Source organism: Bufo gargarizans, chromosome 5, assembly GCF_014858855.1.
Source record: "Bufo gargarizans isolate SCDJY-AF-19 chromosome 5, ASM1485885v1, whole genome shotgun sequence".
Classification (NCBI taxonomy): domain Eukaryota; kingdom Metazoa; phylum Chordata; class Amphibia; order Anura; family Bufonidae; genus Bufo; species Bufo gargarizans.
The window spans coordinates 451,833,530-451,851,478 of record NC_058084.1 but is presented as its reverse complement, the minus strand read 5'-3'; the positions used below and the strand labels follow the sequence as shown (position 1 = coordinate 451,851,478).

General features: G+C 45.9%; 1 protein-coding gene across 1 annotated transcript in view; it reads right to left on the bottom strand.

Moving 5' to 3' along the window:
* Window positions 1–17,949, bottom strand: part of CFAP69 (cilia and flagella associated protein 69) — a 59,443-nt gene that overhangs the window by 1,037 nt on the left and 40,457 nt on the right. Inside the window, exons 19-23 of the mRNA XM_044293872.1 lie at window positions 7,522–7,598; window positions 6,649–6,846; window positions 5,267–5,353; window positions 4,070–4,174; window positions 835–1,005 (exon numbers count right to left, since the gene is read on the bottom strand). Coding sequence (XP_044149807.1) covers window positions 859–1,005; window positions 4,070–4,174; window positions 5,267–5,353; window positions 6,649–6,846; window positions 7,522–7,598 — 614 coding nt within the window. The 3' untranslated portion in view covers window positions 835–858. The remainder of the gene's footprint in view (window positions 1–834; window positions 1,006–4,069; window positions 4,175–5,266; window positions 5,354–6,648; window positions 6,847–7,521; window positions 7,599–17,949) is intronic.

Here is a 17,949-nt window from a genome sequence, read left to right as displayed (position 1 = left end):
CAAAATGTTGCGCGCACATGTCGTCATGTAGACCTAGCCTTAAAGGGGGAGGGCGCTGTGGAGGTCACTGTTAAGGGGGCAGGGGCCACTATTAAAGGGGCAGCTGCTGTGGAAGTCACTGTTAAGGGGGCAGGCACTGTGGAGGTCATTGTGAAAGGGGCATTCACTATGGATGTTACTGTTAAGGGGGCGGGCACTGTGGAGGTCACTGTTAAGGGGCTAGGGGCCACTATTAAATGGGCAGATGCTGTGGAGGTCACTGTTAAGTCAGCAGGGTACTGCAAGGTCACTGTTAAGGGAACGGGGTACTGTGGCAGTCACTGGTAAAGGGGCGGGTGCTGTGGAGGTCTCTGTTAATGGGCAGGGAACAGTGGAGGACACAGATAAGGGGACGATCCCCTATGGAGGTCAGTGTTAAGGGGTGGGGTGCTGTATAGGTCACTGTTAAGGGGACGGGCCCCTGAGGAGGTCAATGTCAAGGGAGTGGGGTGCTGTGAAACTCACTGTTAAAGGGGTGGGCTGCTGTGAAGGTCAAAGTTAAGGGGATGGGCTGCTGTGAAGGTCAAAGTTAAGGGGATGGGCTGCTGTGGAGGTCCCATTTTAAGGAGTCGGGGCACTGTGGGGGGGGAGGTCAGTGTTAAGGGGTGACTGGCTGTGGAGTTCACTGTTAAGGGGCGGGGTGCTGTAGATGTCACTGTTATGGGGGATACTGTTGATATCTTTTAACGACACATGCAAACATTAAATGAAATAGATGAAATCTACGCGTGCGAAGCCGGCTCCTTCTGCTAGTATATTTATATATTAAGTGTATCTGTATATAGCATCCTTTACTGGAAGAGATTCTTGCTTGTTCCTTTAGTCCAACATTTTCACCCCTTTGACCTTCTGCAGGGCTCCTCCCCGAATGGGAACTCTTTTGAGAGCAAGTTCTGTATCAGCGAGAGGACCTCCTGTAAGCTTGCATGGTGTGCTCTCCACAGTTATAACAGGGCCACAAGCAACCTAAAAAACAAGTGATGGATTTTTTTATTTGTTTCCCAACAGCTGCTAAGAAAGTATCAAGTATCCACGGACCCTGCGATGTATTCACAGCGTGTCCACCGGTGTACTTGCTTTTTCAGTAACTATTACTATTATGAATTACAAGACTAAGAGGGTCATTTACAACCTGGTGTATGCCAGTTTTCTGTCGTACATCTGTCGCAGATTGCGGTGCAAATAACTGCGACTTCCCGCTCACGCCAGGTCTGAAAGGGGATGGCCCGTTTCATGTACCATTTTCTACGCCTGTTTTAGGTGTGGAAAATGGTCTAAATGAAAGATAGCTCGGAAGCTGTCTTACATTTAGAACTGGCAGAGGGTCTGCCGAAGTTATGGAGAGACGTCCAAAATTCCGGTCTTATTAAATAACACCTTAAAGTTTTACTTTTAATGATCTTACATTACATCCTGTGTAAGGTTACGTTCACACACCATAGTTGGTGCAGTTTAAAATAATCTGTTTTGAAATTGCACTCATTCACCATTTTCTACGCCTGCTTTATATTACTGTACATTGGAAGCCGTCTTACATTTAGAACTGGTGCTGGATGCTCCGAAGTTATGGAGAGGCCGGTGCATCTTCATAACTTCAGCTGAACCACCAAAGCTATGGGCCTTTATTAAGACCGACGTCTAAAATGCCGGTCTAAATAAATGTGCCCCTAGATATTCTGCCTTTACATTTCTTACTAATCAGTGTTTCCATGTATAAATAAGAACCCTGGGGATTGGTGAAACAGGGTAAAACTAATGGTCCATCTGACAACCAGCTTGCTGAAGGTAAAGGGGTTGTTTTATCTGAGACATTAGTGGTACGTCTCGAGGATACTCCACCAGATAGGTGCAGGTCCTAGAGGTCCAGAACGGGAACCCCGAAGTGAGCGGACAGCAGCCTCTCATGCGCAGCCACCCTCCATTCATTTCTACGGGGCTGCTGAAAATAGCGGAGTACGCTCGCTCCCATAGGAATGAATGGAGAGCACAGGGACCATTCCAGGAGTCCGTTTTAGAGATAGTTGTGGGTCCCAAAGGTCCAGAACAGGACCCCCGAAGTGAGCGGACAGCAGCCTCTCATGCGCAGCCCCCTCCATTCATTTCTACGGGGCTGCTGAAAATAGCTGAGTACGCTCGCTCCCATAGAAATGAATGGAGAGCACAGGGACCATTTCAGGGGTGCGTTTTAGAGATAGTTGTGGGTCCCAAAGGTCCAGAACGGGACCCCCGAAGTGAGCGGACAGCAGCCTCTCATGCGCAGCCACCCTCCATTCATTTCTAAGGGGCTGCTGAAAATAGCTGAGTACGCTCGCTCCCATAGAAATGAATGGAGAGCACAGGGACCATTTCAGGGGTGCGTTTTAGAGATAGTTGTGGGTCCCAAAGGTCCAGAACGGGACCCCCGAAGTGAGCGGACAGCAGCCTCTCATGCGCAGCCACCCTCCATTCATTTCTAAGGGGCTGCTGAAAATAGCTGAGTACGCTCGCTCCCATAGAAATGAATGGAGAGCACAGGGACCATTTCAGGGGTGCGTTTTAGAGATAGTTGTGGGTCCCAAAGGTCCAGAACGGGACCCCCGAAGTGAGCGGACAGCAGCCTCTCATGCGCAGCCACCCTCCATTCATTTCTAAGGGGCTGCTGAAAATAGCTGAGTACGCTCGCTCCCATAGAAATGAATGGAGAGCACAGGGACCATTCCAGGAGTCCGTTTTAGAGATAGTTGTGGGTCCCAAAGGTCCAGAACGGGACCCCCGAAGTGAGCGGACAGCAGCCTCTCATGCGCAGCCACCCTCCATTCATTTCTACGGGGCTGATGAAAATAGCTGAGTACGCTCGCTTCCATAGAAATGAATGGAGAGCACAGGGACCATTTCAGGGGTCCGTTTTAGAGATAGTTGTGGGTCCCAGAGGTCCAGAACGGGAAGCTCGAAGTGAGCGGACAGCAGCCTCTCATGCGCAGCCCCCTCCATTCATTTCTAAGGGGCTGCTGAAAATAGCTGAGTACGCTCGCTCCCATATAAATGAATGGAGAGCACAGGGACCATTTCAGGGGTGCGTTTTAGAGATAGTTGTGGGTCCCAAAGGTCCAGAACGGGACCCCCGAAGTGAGCGGACAGCAGCCTCTTATGCGCAGCCACCCTCCATTCATTTCTAAGGGGCTGCTGAAAATAGCTGAGTACGCTCGCTCCCATAGAAATGAATGGAGAGCACAGGGACCATTTCAGGGGTGCGTTTTAGAGATAGTTGTGGGTCCCAAAGGTCCAGAACGGGACCCCCGAAGTGAGCGGACAGCAGCCTCTCATGCGCAGCCACCCTCCATTCATTTCTAAGGGGCTGCTGAAAATAGCTGAGTACGCTCGCTCCCATAGAAATGAATGGAGAGCACAGGGACCATTCCAGGAGTCCGTTTTAGAGATAGTTGTGGGTCCCAAAGGTCCAGAACGGGACCCCCGAAGTGAGCGGACAGCAGCCTCTCATGCGCAGCCACCCTCCATTCATTTCTACGGGGCTGATGAAAATAGCTGAGTACGCTCGCTCCCATAGAAATGAATGGAGAGCACAGGGACCATTTCAGGGGTGCGTTTTAGAGATAGTTGTGGGTCCCAGAGGTGGCCTGCACCTATCTGACTTGGATGGCATAGTCTAAACCCCATTAAAAGGTTGAGATTGGTTTGCCATATTCAAAGACCACCACTGTTGGCACCAACAGACTTTGTCCTGCCCCTGACAGAGCTTCATTCACAGTATGGTAGGACTGTCTCACAACATTATAGGTGTGTCTGATTACTGATAGATCCTAAGGCCAATAAGCAGAATTGTGAACACAGCTCTGCGGCACAATAAAGGTTTAGGATCCGTAAAAGTAATGTAATGCCAGGATTTCACCGTAGACAACGCAGAGGGTGAAATGCTTAGTGAATCTGCCCCCAAACTCTGCATGTTTCACACCTTTATGGCCTTTTCCCGCATGGGGTTTTCAATGCATTTTTGTGTTGGTTTTTTAAATTAAGAATGACAGGAAAGTGTTACCGTAGTATTAAGGTTAGGGATCTGAGTAGAGTGGATGGTTATATTCTGTGGTCTTGCTTTAGGTCTTGACGATTCAATGGACTTTTCCTGAAGTCGTTTGGCTTTCTATAAACAGATAACAAATAATCTAAGTATACAGCAATAATCTAAAGTAATTAACAGAAGCACATAGGGCTTCATCCTGCCAGACTGCGCAGCAGACGAGGATTACCACATTACCGAAGAGGAAATGAGATGTGCGCACTCCATCATGTTGTCTGGAACACTGTTCAGGATCTTCAGCAGGTACTTCAGATTGATGACATATAGCCTAGCCGTGATGGCTAACCTCCGGCACTCTGGCTGTGATGAAACTACGACTCCCTGCATGCTCCATTCATTTCTATGGAGTTCTGAGAATAGCCGAGCAAGGGGACATCTTGGGAGTTGTAGTTTTACCACAGCTGCAGTGCCGGAGGTTAGCCATCACAGGCCTAGGGTCTTAACCTGTGGTATGTATATGGCTGTCTTTAGATACACGGATATATGTGTTGTATGAGAGTTTGTTAGTGTTATATATTACCATTAAAACACTGAAAATGGTTCACTACAATGGTAAATGCAAATGACAATATATGGCTAAACGCTCACGCTGATATCAAAATGAGATTTCGCTAATATATTCTTACATCAAGAACATACCGGAGCCCGTGCACCCCATCAAGGTATCTCAGAACGGCGCGGGACCCAACGCTAACCTACCTATGCCGTATTGACAATTTATGATAGGTGCATGAAGTCCGACACACGGCCAGCAGCTCCCAGTTACCTCCAGCGTGACATCACACATACAATGGGAGGTGGCTGTGAGTCCCACCTATAACTGGCTCATGTGACGCAGGCTGCCCAAGTGCACCCGAATGTTACCCATAGATCAAAATTAAGGCACATTCAAACCTGAGGTTGCCCCACCTCCAGGCACACATATATATATATATATATATATATATATCAGACAGATCACAGAATAAAATGGTATAAAAGGCAAAAAATGCTCAAAACCCCAAATGCTGTTGCGCATTTCTACCCGGGGGAGCAGATTCTGCCCATGTGATCCGTTGCTAACAGCAATCCTCAGCAAAAAATGCATACAACGGAGGATGCCGGCAGCGGACCACAAGTACCACATGGGTTCTATCTGTTATATATTACCATTACCTTTAAAGCTTCGTAATTCGATGTCCTCGACAGGAAATTATCCCAGGATTTCATGACTATTTCTTGCTGCTTGTGGTTTACTTTTATCTGTGAGTGAAACATAAGGTCCGTTTATTACTGCATTTTATATACAATCCTGTTGCTTGTTAGACTCGCACAATGGATTTATATTGTATATGTTAAAGGGGTTGTCTCATCACAGACAATGGGAGCATAATGCTAGGATAAGCCTCCATTGTCTTATAGATGCGGGTCCCACCGCTGAGACCTGCACCTATATCGAGAACGGAGCCACGAAAGTGTTGGAGGGCGCACTACGCATGCGCAGCCGCCCTCCATTCATTTTCTATGGGGCCAACGAAAATAGCCGGCTAGAAGAGAATTTGAGCGGTGGCCGGTCATGCGCGGTGCGCTCCCATTCTCTTCTATGGGGAGCGCACTTGGTGGTGGCCGGACCAGAGTCCTCCAGCCACCACCTTGCAGGGCTCTGTTCCCGATATAGGTGTGGGTCCCGCACCTATAAGACAATGGGGGCATATCTTATCGATATGCCCCAATAGTCTGTGATGAGACAACCCCTTTAAGGCTACTATGGGCGAGTGGATATTTCCATGTGCTTCTTGAGAAAAATTTTCTGGAGAAGGGCTTGTGGTGAATCTTAACCCTTACTGTAAAGGCGGCACCACAACCTACAGTTGCATCGTGGTGCAGTGTAAAGTGTATGGAGCGGGCTCAGGAGCTGAGCCTACTCCATACACTGCGGGTGTCGGCTTTGTAATACAGCCAACACCCGGCACCAATAACTAGGATCGTCAATGATGCCGATCCTGGTCATTTAACAATCTGGAAGCCACAGTCCATTGTGACCACAGCATCTTAGGTGTTTTTTTCCCAGGAGCGCTGCACTCGCTAGGCCTGAACGGCTTCCAACTTTAGAGCTATAACTCTGTGGCTGTCACCAATACATTGCTCTCTTCTAATAGGAAGCCGGCAGAATTCTGAACTTCACTTTAGACGGAGGAGAAAACATCAGGAGGCAACACAAAAACAGCATAGGAGAAGTAAAGCAAAGTATTGAAAATATTACTAAATATATGATTTGCATTTGTACTGTGTAATGTTGGCAAGTGTTGCACAGTTTCCTCGTAAACCATTTCTTTCTACGAATTTGCAACATATAAAGGGGTTCTCCGAGGCTGGGAATCTGTTTTCAGATGGCCAGTGAGGGTGCCTCACCTGTCACTTTTCATTGCCCCTTTTTATGACATTTGCACCCTGACTGGCCATCTGAAACTGGGTGCTGCTCTCAGAAAGCCCCCTTAAGCCCATCCAATAAAGAGTTACACTTTATTCGTTGAGTGATTTACTACGTCCAGTGTTACCTCTGTATATTTTTGCTGTTCTTCCAGAAGTTCCATCTGTTGATGATTCTCAATCATTTCCGTTTGGTGGGCGGCCACGAGTTTACTGATATTTTCTGCCGCTCTTTCAATAACATCCAAGGCTTCTTGATCGGAGGTGACAGGTCGGATATTTTCCGCTTTTAATTCCGAGCGAATTTCAGCCCAAACTTCTCCCACCTTAGGAAATATCAAATATAATAATAAAACAGACCATTAAACCCTTAAAGGGATCGTTCCAGAGTCCAGCACCGCCTACCAGTTAATTTATTCACTGCATTTGCCCTGACATCATTCCTTCCAAGCGCCGTAATCTTGCGCAGGTGCAGTGTACACAGTAGTCTGCGCCCGTGCAGACGACTGGCACAGGCTTCATCAATCCAACTGCACAACCGTACAATGTACGGCGCAGTTCCGGTGAGCACCGCGGCTTCCTCCAACGGCTGATCGGCGAGAGTGCCAGGAGTCGGACCTGCAAATCTGATACTGATGACCTATCCTGAGCACAGGCCATCAACTTCAAAATGTTGGAGAAGAACCCCTTTAATACAACACAACATGACCCACAGGAATATTCATGATGTAAATATAAGTAGATGTATTTTGGAGCAGATCTTTATTTATTACTTAAAAAAAAAAAAAAGATTACAAGAACCATGGAGAAAACAGATCCTGGCTGTTGCAGTGGAGTGTCAGCTGTAAGTTACAGCTGGCACCTGCTGCAGATGGTTTGGTACAGCTCCTGACCTGTGTTGTAACAGTATGAAGTACGACCTGCTCAGCGCCATGTACTATACGGTGCAGTATGTTACTGGGTTAAACATAAAATGTAACTGCAATTGGCAAAACACTTACCTTAAAATCGAGATATCTGCTTATTATACTGAGCGCGACATAGTCCAGTGCAGATAAACCTGGTAAATTTTCAAAGCCTAAAAGAAGGAAAATGACAAATAAAACTACTACTGATATATACATGGAAAAAACAGTAATGACGAGTGCCGCATGTGGCGTTTTTATAAACAAATCTAAAAGAAATTTATAAACAATGGATGAAACAGTAATGGAGCAGAATTTTTCTAACTATTTTATTAGTATTTTAGTCACAGTCCATGCTTTTTCCTACCCTTTGATCAACTTCTATTGACTACATGTTATCAAGGAGAGAGTTTAGAAGGAGAGACTAACACATGACCGTAGGATCAGACTTCACAGGGTTTGTTTGTAGTCTGTAGCTATGGAAACGGATGGGATGCACTACAGCCTCGGCTATTTTGCAAAGGTGTATACGGTGGGATCCTGCCTCAAGTTATGAAACAGAAATACAGCCAATGCCTGTACAGTACCCCAGAAAAAGAAAGTATCTGTGATTTGTTTATATTTTGTTATGTAATATAATGTTATGTATTGCACTTAGTATAAGTGTGCATGGACGGCACAGCCAGGGTTAACAATCCTGGCTCAGCCCTTGTAGGTTAGGTGTGGACTGGTTCCACCCATAGCTCTAGTCAGTCATTATAGACTGGAATTTGGAAGGGGGAGGAAGCCGTGATTTGTGCTCTGTCTTTCTTAGCCCCAAAAAGCTACAGAGACTGGGTTGTGGCCTGGTCGGGCGTGTGAGAGGACGCAGCACTGAGAGGCTCCCGTCCTGCCTTCCTGTAATCCTCCGACATCCTCAGTCTGCAGCGCTACTTACCGCTTCTACAGACCCTGGGCAGCTTCCCCAAGCTGTGCGGTTCCCTCCTGCACCAGAATGACTCGCATCGGGAAGAAGGAGAGGGAGCAGAGAGACATCGGGTCTCCGGCAACCACGAAACAATATGGCGCCGCAGCGGAGGTGCGGGCCGCGGAGGTCGAGGCACGCCTGGGTAAATACGCTCGCTCCTCCTCTGTGCCCCCTCCAACACTTGCGGTCGACACTCCTGTACACCCCTTAGGGAACCCATGCCAAACCCTTCTGGAGGCTCTGAAAAGGTTCACATGGCCCCCAAAATGGAGGCCTTAGAATCGGCAGGGGGAAAGGTTATACAGGAAAACGCCCCATCCTGTGACGTACCAGTCAAACTTATGGAGTTGGAGCACTCTGTTACTACTGGAGATGAGCCCACCATTAAAGATAACTTTACTGCTGTGCAACACTGCAGCAGCTCATTACATATTCTTAATACACATATGGGCAGTCTGCAGGAAAATGTCTCCATCATCAGACAGGACCTCAGGCAGGTGAATGAGAGGATCAAAGAGGTGGAAAACAGAGTGAGCACTATTGAGGATCAGCTACCCCCAGTGAAGAGGGATCTCGGCAGAATTATACATAATGTGTCTTTATTAATGTCCAAAACTGATGACCTAGAAAATGGGTTGCGCAGAAATAATCTCAGGCTGATTGGGGTCCCTGAAAAGGCTGAGGGATTTGACCTTGTGGTGTTTTTTGAAAATTTGCTGACCTTTAAATTCGGCAAGGTCTCTCGTGTGTTTGCCACTGAAAGAGCACATAGGGTGCCATTCCGCTCTCCGCCACCAGCCCCCCCCCCCTCGTCCAGTCCTGATGAAGCTGCTGCACTTCAGGGACAGAGATACTATCCTCAAGAAGGCCAGGGATCATCCTGATCTCGTAATCAATAATAATCTGGTTTTGGATGGAGCGATGGTCAGGGGACCAGAGTTCCCGAGATATTTCTCCTGGCCGGACAGAATTGTAGGATGGAATGTTAGAGGCAGCAAAATGTGCTGCGGTGTTTCTTGCGCTGCAGCATTTTCAGCCTGCAGTGATATGCCAGTCAGAGACTGCATCTGGTTCCCAACACTACTCACTTGCTACACAAATCGCGGGTGGGCCACTCATATCACTCGACACTCTCCACGCATTCTAGAGGGGTGAGTGTTCTTATACAAAAATCTCTGCCATTTACAAGTCACTCGTCTCGTATAGATCCTATGGGTATATACACTACGTGCAGAATTATTAGGCAAATGAGTATTTTGACCACATCATCCTCTTTATGCATGTTGTCTTACTCCAAGCTGTATAGGCTCGAAAGCCTACTACCAATTAAGCATATTAGGTGATGTGCATCTCTGTAATGAGAAGGGGTGTGGTCTAATGACATCAACACCCTATATCAGGTGTGCATAATTATTAGGCAACTTCCTTTTTTTTGGCAAAATGGGTCAAAAGAAGGACTTGACAGGCTCAGAAAAGTCAAAAATAGTGAGATATCTTGCAGAGGGATGCAGCACTCTTAAAATTGCAAAGCTTCTGAAGCGTGATCATCGAACAATCAAGCGTTTCATTCAAAATAGTCAACAGGGTCGCAAGAAGCGTGTGGAAAAACCAAGGCGCAAAATAACTGCCCATGAACTGAGAAAAGTCAAGCGTGCAGCTGCCAAGATGCCACTTGCCACCAGTTTGGCCATATTTCAGAGCTGCAACATCACTGGAGTGCCCAAAAGCACAAGGTGTGCAATACTCAGAGACATGGCCAAGGTAAGAAAGGCTGAAAGACGACCACCACTGAACAAGACACACAAGCTGAAACGTCAAGACTGGGCCAAGAAATATCTCAAGACTGATTTTTCTAAGGTTTTATGGACTGATGAAATGAGAGTGAGTCTTGATGGGCCAGATGGCTGGATTGGTAAAGGGCAGAGAGCTCCAGTCCGACTCAGACGCCAGCAAGGTGGAGGTGGAGTACTGGTTTGGGCTGGTATCATCAAAGATGAGCTTGTGGGGCCTTTTTGGGTTGAGGATGGAGTCAAGCTCAACTCCCAGTCCTACTGCCAGTTTCTGGAAGACACCTTCTTCAAGCAGTGGTACAGGAAGAAGTCTGCAAGGTAAGAAAAACATGATTTTCATGCAGGACAATGCTCCATCACACGTGTCCAAGTACTCCACAACGTGGCTGGCAAGAAAGGGTATAAAAGAAGAAAATCTAATGACATGGCCTCCTTGTTCACCTGATCTGAACCCCATTGAGAACCTGTGGTCCATCATCAAATGTGAGATTTACAAGGAGGGAAAACAGTACACCTCTCTGAACAGTGTCTGGGAGGCTGTGGTTGCTGCTGCACGCAATGTTGATGGTGAACAGATCAAAACACTGACAGAATCCATGGATGGCAGGCTTTTGAGTGTCCTTGCAAAGAAAGGTGGCTATATTGGTCACTGATTTGTTTTTGTTTTATTTTTGAATGTCAGAAATGTATATTTGTGAATGTTGAGATGTTATATTGGTTTCACTGGTAAAAATAAATAATTGAAATGGGTATATATTTGTTTTTTGTTAAGTTGCCTAATAATTATGTACAGTAATAGTCACCTGCACACACAGATATCCCCCTAAAATAGCTAAAACTAAAAACAAACTAAAAACTACTTCCAAAAATATTCAGCTTTGATATTAATGAGTTTTTTGGGTTCATTGAGAACATGGTTGTTGTTCAATAATAAAATTAATCCTCAAAAATACAACTTGCCTAATAATTCTGCACTCCCTGTATGTGTGCCTGTATTGTACCTATTACCACTTCTCCTTTATCCTTGTCGTGGTATATATTCCTCCCCTCTTTAGTGGTGAAGTTCTGAAAGAGACAATCGCCTATGTTGAGGAGCTCCCTCCATGTCCCATTCTAATAATTGGTGATTTCAATACTGATTGAATGGGATGGGGGTGTCGGGTGCAGAGAGAGACACTAACTTTGCCACAGTACTACTAAAGCTGGATTTGCACGAGTGAGAAATTCCGACACACGCCGATTCTATTGTTTCTCCAGCTCTCACCACACTCTCTCTAGGATTGACCTAGCTATAGGGTCCCCGGTATATTGTCTTTGGTAGTGGATGCTACCTACCTGCCGAGAGGTCTATCTGACCACTCCCCTATTCACGTAGTGCTTAAATTGGGTGAAAGGAGACCTTTTGGTGTTGGTACATGGAGGATCAACCCTTTTTAGTTGCAGCTGGTGGATGGTGGGGAGGGTATCGCTGGAGAGCTGCGGTAATTTTTTACTAACAATGAAGGGTCGGCACCTATGGGAGTGGTGTGGGACGCCTGTAAGGCATTTATCCGTGGACTATACATCCTGGGGATTAGTCAACACAAAACAAGGTCCAGAGACACTTTAAAACAGCTCCAGGACCTAGTTATGGAGATGGAAAAGAGATTTGTTGAACACCCCTCACGTGAGCATGAGACGTCATTGGTGACGGCGCAGACAGACCTAAGGAAACATTTACTCCATACCGCTGACAATAGACGCTTTTTTCTCAAGCAAAAATATTTTGAAGCTGGGGAGAGTTCTGGCAGGCTGCTGGCCAGAATTGTTCAGGCACAAGATGGTCCATCAAAAATACTGTCCATCCAGAGAGCTGATGGATCTTTGGTCACGGATGGATCTTTATTCTGGCGGTATCCCACACATATTATAAAACTCTATTTAAGTTTGAGTTAGCGGTCGGCCACAAAAATATTTCAGATTACCTTGCTGGGATCTCTACCCTACGGCTCTCAGCAGAGCGTGTGACCTACTTAGATCAACCTCTGTCATTGACGGAATTAGAAGTGGCGCTTAAATCATTCCCGAATGAAAAAGCTCCTAGGTTAGATGGACTACCGGCAGAGTTTTAAAAAAAAATGTAGCACCCTTTTACTACCTCAGTTGCTATCGGTGTTCAACGACTAGCTTCAAAAAGGAGAATTACCCGCTTCTATGAAGGAGGCAATAATCGCTGTATTGCCAAAACCCGGGAAAGACCCGACTCTCCCTGATTCGTATAGACCGATCTCCCTGTTAACATCTGATGTTAAAATTCTGGCGAAGGTCCAGGCGAACAGGCTACAAGCCGTAATCTCGACTATTATACATAGTGATCAAGCTGGTTTTATGCCTGATAAATCTACTTCAATTAACCTTCGACGACTGTTTCTTAATATCCAGAGGCGGTCGGAATCGTCAGGAAGTCTGGCTATACTATCCCTTGATGCCGCCAAAGCCTTCGATAGTGTTGAATGGCACTACCTTTGGGAGGTATTAAGAGTCATGGGATTCGGGGATACTTTTATTTCCTGGGTTCAACTACTATATTGCGGCCCCAAAGCTAGGATTAGAGCTAATGGTGGTACATCGGAAGCCTATGAGTTGGGGAGGGGTACCCGTCAGGGATGCCCACTATCGCCTCTTCTAATCGCCATTGCAATTGAGCCAATTGCATGCCTGCTTCGATCATCTTATAGAATTGTGGGGTGCCCAATGGGAGTCAGAGAGGAATGCGTCTCCCTATATGGGGACGACATGTGGGGGATGTGGAGGGGTCGTTAGGACCATTAATGTCCCTTATACAAGACTTTGGAAACCGGTCTGGTCGTCGTATAAACTGGGACAAGTCCATTCTGTGTCCGTTGGACCCGGCCCCGCTGGCCTCTCACTCCTGTCCACCTGTTTGCAGGTTGCTCACAGTTTCAAGTAGTTGGGAATTGTGGTCTCATCGAATATTGGGCACTACGTGAAAAATAATGTGGATCCACTCCTAAACAACATGTCTGAAAAAAATCTGTGCGTAGTGTAAACTCCCAAAGTCTGAAATAGGTAGAAGTAACCTCCTTAAAATGATACTTATGCCGAAACTTATGTATGTCTTACATAACTCTCCTGTTTGGATCCCACAATGGATCTTTTTTAGAATACAAGTTTGATTTGATGCAAAAAAAGGGCCAGGATTCGGTTGGATACTCTACAAAGAGGGAGGGATTCAGGGGGGTCTCTCTATTCCTAATCCCCGATTATATTTTATTTCCTCTCCGCTGCAGCAATTGAGGGGTTGGGGGAGGACCCCTGGGGACAACGCATCTGCACGGCTGATAGCCCACATTATAGAAAATGAATCCCCTATAGCCTTACTAGAACATAGTGGTCTCTCCGATAAGTTGCTGTCTATACAGGGCTTCACCCAGGTCACTCCTCTATGGAGAAACCCCCAGTTGCCTGAAATGTTTCGCCTAGAGGGGTTCTCCCCATGGGAACGGAAGGGTGGGGTGTTCCTGTATCAACTGCAAAGAGATGGGGCGTTTAAATTTTTTGAACAATTCAGGAATGAGTTTGCTCTTCCTCATACGGCCTTTTTTCAATTTTTGCAATTAATACATGCATTCCACATATAGGCAAGGTCTGTGTCGCTTACATGTACAACAGTCCCATTGCTGCAACAGATTCTCACCTGCGGCTCCTCGAGTGGACTAATATCGTCCATATACAGGAATCTGTTTGTGAAATCTGTGAGGCGTGACTCCTTGGTGGTCAAACAAATATGGGAGGGGAGGTTGGTTATATATCAGATCAATGGAAAGCCGTATCAGTCTGCGAGGGTCAGTGTATGACCCAATTACTTATTGTTCACCGTGTATACCGGACTCCATCCTTTCTGTTCAAGATCGGGGTTAGGAACGATGCTTCCTGTCCTAGATGTGGGGAGAGCACATGTTCTGGAAGTGTACGGTGCTTCGGATTTTCTGGACAGGCGTGCTAGCCTGTATTAAAGAGGCTTATCATGTTGTGGTCCCCGCATGGTCCGAGGACATGTGTGTTGGGACTGTTGGACATTACAAATCGCAATTCGCGCCTGAGGGTGCAGCGTCTGCTCTTCCAGGCCAGGAAATTAATTGCTAAATACTGGCTTAGACCCCAGCCCCTCCAGGGCTGAATTTTTTAACAGAATGGACGAGATTCTTCATCTGGAAAAAGGAGTACCGGTATACACTCACCTAAAGAATTATTAGGAACACCATACTAATGCGGTGTTGGACCCCCTTTTGCCTTCAGAACTGCCTTAATTCTACGTGCTGATAGCATTTTTTAGAAATGTTGGCCCATATTGATAGGATAGCATCTTGCAGTTGATGGAGATTTGAGGGATGCACATCCAGGGCACGAAGCTCCCGTTCCACCACATCCCAAAGATGCTCTATTGGGTTGAGATCTGGTGACTGTGGGGGCCATTTTAGTACAGTGAACTCATTGTCATGTTCAAGAAACCAATTTGAAATGATTGTGACATGGTGCATTATCCTGCTGGAAGTAGCCATCAGAGGATGGGTACATGGTGGTCATGAAGGGATGGACATGGTCAGAAACAATGCTCAGGTAGCCCGTGGCATTTAAATGATGGCTAATTGGCACTAAGGGGCCTAAAGTGTGCCCAGAAAACATCCCCCACACCATTACACCACCACCACCAGCCTGCACAGTGGTAACAAGGCATGATGGATACATGTTCTCATTCTGTTTACACCAAATTCGGACTCTACCATTTGAATGTCTCAACAGAAATCGAGACTCATCAGACCAGGCAACATTTTTCCAGTCTTCAACAGTCCAATTTTGGTGAGCTCGTGCAAATTGTAACCTCTTTTTCCTATTTGTAGTGGAGATGAGTGGTACCCGGTGGGGTCTTCTGCTGTTGTAGCCCACCTTTCTTTCCTATTCTGACATTCAGTTTGGAGTTCAGGAGATTGTCTTGACCAGGACCACAACCCTTCATGCATTGAAGCAACTGCCATGTGATTGGTTGACTAGATAATCGCATTAATGAGAAATAGAACAGGTGTTCCTAATAATTCTTTAGGTGAGTGTATATTAAAAGGCAGTGCTTTGCCAAGTTCACAAAAATCTGGGACAAGTGGGTATCTTACAGGATAAATGCGGCATAGTTTGGCTTATGATTGCCTTGGCTGTGATGTGAGGAGTGACCTCGGAGCTGCGGGTGGTTTCTGAGTTTGCACATACGAGACCTGGATTGGGAATGATAACTATGGTGGGTTATCCGGGGCAGAGGAGCTGAGAGACAAGTTTATCATTGAAAGTGAAGGGGCTAAGACCTTATCCAGGGTGACAGTTCTATCTTCTTCGACGTTCTGACTCGCGCTACCTATACAAGTGTTATAGTACCCTTCTCATCGCTGGGAGGTGGGGTGTGGGTGGTTTATTTTATTTTGTGTTACATCTGAAAGGGTATATTTTTGTTTCTTTTGCTTTCACTATTGAAATATGGATGTCAATTATGGAAAAAGTCTTGACAATTTTCTGAATGCCAAATTTGATTGTCTATACTCATCCCTTTTTTTCTTTTTCTTTCTGTATCTTGAATACTTGTTTAATAAAAAATATCTGATTAAAAAAAAAGCTACAGAGACTCACCAATCGTTGAATGAGCTACAGAAGGAGAGAAGAAGTAAGGCCGAGTTCACGCTTCAGTTATTTGGTCAGTTATTGTGAGCCAAAACCAGTAGTGAAGCCTCCACAGAGATCAGGTGTAATGGTTTGATTTGCACCTGTTCTGTGTTTTTGACCCGCACCTGGTTTTGACTCACAATAACTGACTGTAATAACTGAAGTGTGAACTCAGCCTAAGGGCCCATGCACACGAACGTATTTCTCTTCCGTTTCCGTTCCGTATTTTTTCAGGTCCGTATACGGAACCATTTTACTCCGTGTGCATTCTGTGTCCTTATGTCCGCATTTCCGTTCCGTAAAAAAAATAGAACATGTCCTATTCTTGTCCGTTTTGCAGACAGGGACAGGCATTGTTACAATGGATCCGCAAAAAAACTGATGCAACACGGATGTCATCCGTTTTTTTTTGTGGATCCCTGTTTTACAGACCGCTAAATACATACAGTAGTGTGCATGAGCCCTTAGACGAAGGAGCGAACTACAGAACCCAGAGTCTGCATGGCTTAGTAAGGTAACCTGCTACCAAAGGCCGTTAAGACTTTACTGCAATGAGGGACACCGTTAAGACACCCTTCACACTTGGACACGACCTGGCCAGTCGTATCTCTAACCCTGCTTTCACACCTGAGCGTTTCTCAAACGCGCGTTTTACGCGCGTTTTTGTCGCGCGTTTTTATGAGCGTTTTTTGCAATAGTAAACGCGCGTTTGACACGCGTTTGTGTGATTGACTGCAGTGCCCTATGGCCACAAACGCGCGTCAAAACGCCCCAAAGAAGCTCAAGAACTTGATTATGGGTCGGGCGTTTTACAGCGCGATCGTACGCGCTGTAAAACGCCCAGGTGATAACCATTCCCATAGGGAAGCATTGGTTTTCATGTGTTGAGCGTTTTACAGCGCGTTTGAATGCGCTGTAAAACGCTCAGGTGTGAACTTAGGGTTAAACCCTGTAACCTTCCGTGGACACTACAGCCACCACAGAAAAAGTACGATTGCCCACCATCGATTCTGCAGGAACAGACTTGAGACAGATAGAGAGGAAAGAAGGCAATAACTTCCATCCTTGCCTACACCCAGACAGTACATTGCTATCTGGGAAGAACTCCACTGTGTACAGCTGGAGTGTGTTTTCATATTGTTGGATGTCTTACAACTTCTATTTTACTCTTGAGTAAAAAGTGACGTTTATTCTGTTACCTTTGGCCTGCTTACTGACTCCTGCATCATACTTATAGAAACATAGAATGTGTCGGCAGATAAGAACCATTTGGCCCATCTAGTCTGCCCAATACACTGAATACTATGGATAGCCCCTGGCCCTATCTTATATGAAGGATGGCCTTATGCCTATCCCATGCATGCTTAAACTCCTCCACTGTATTTGCAGCTACCACTTCTGCAGGAAGGCTATTCCATGCATCCACTACTCTCTCAGTAAAGTAATACTTCCTGATATTACTTTTAAACCTTTGCCCCTCTAATTTAAAACGATGTCCTCTTGTAGCAGTTTTTCTTCTTTTAAATATTCTTTCCTCTTTTACCTTGTTGATTCCCTTTATGTATTTAAAAGTTTCTATCATCTCCCCTCTGTCTCGTCTTTCTTCCAAGCTATACATGTTAAGGTCCTTTAATCTTTCCTGGTAAGTTTTATCCTGCAATCCATGGACCAGTTTAGTAGCTCTTCTCTGAACTCTCTCCAAAGTATAAATATCCTTCTGGAGATATGGTCTCCAGTACTGCGCACAATACTCCAGATGAGGTCTCACTAGTGCTCTGTAGAGCGGCATGTGCACCTCCATCTTTCTACTAGTAATGCCTCTCCCTATACACCCCCAGCATTCTGCTAGCATTTCCTGCTGCTCTATGACATGGTCTGCCTACCTTTAAGTCTTCTGAAATAATGACCCCTAAATCCCTTTCCTCAGATACTGAGGTTAGGACTGTATCACTGATTTTATATTCTGCTCTTGGGTTTTTACGCCCCAGGTGCATTATCTTGCACTTATCAACATTACATTTTAGTTGCCAGATTTTTGACCATTCCTCTAGTTTTCCTAAA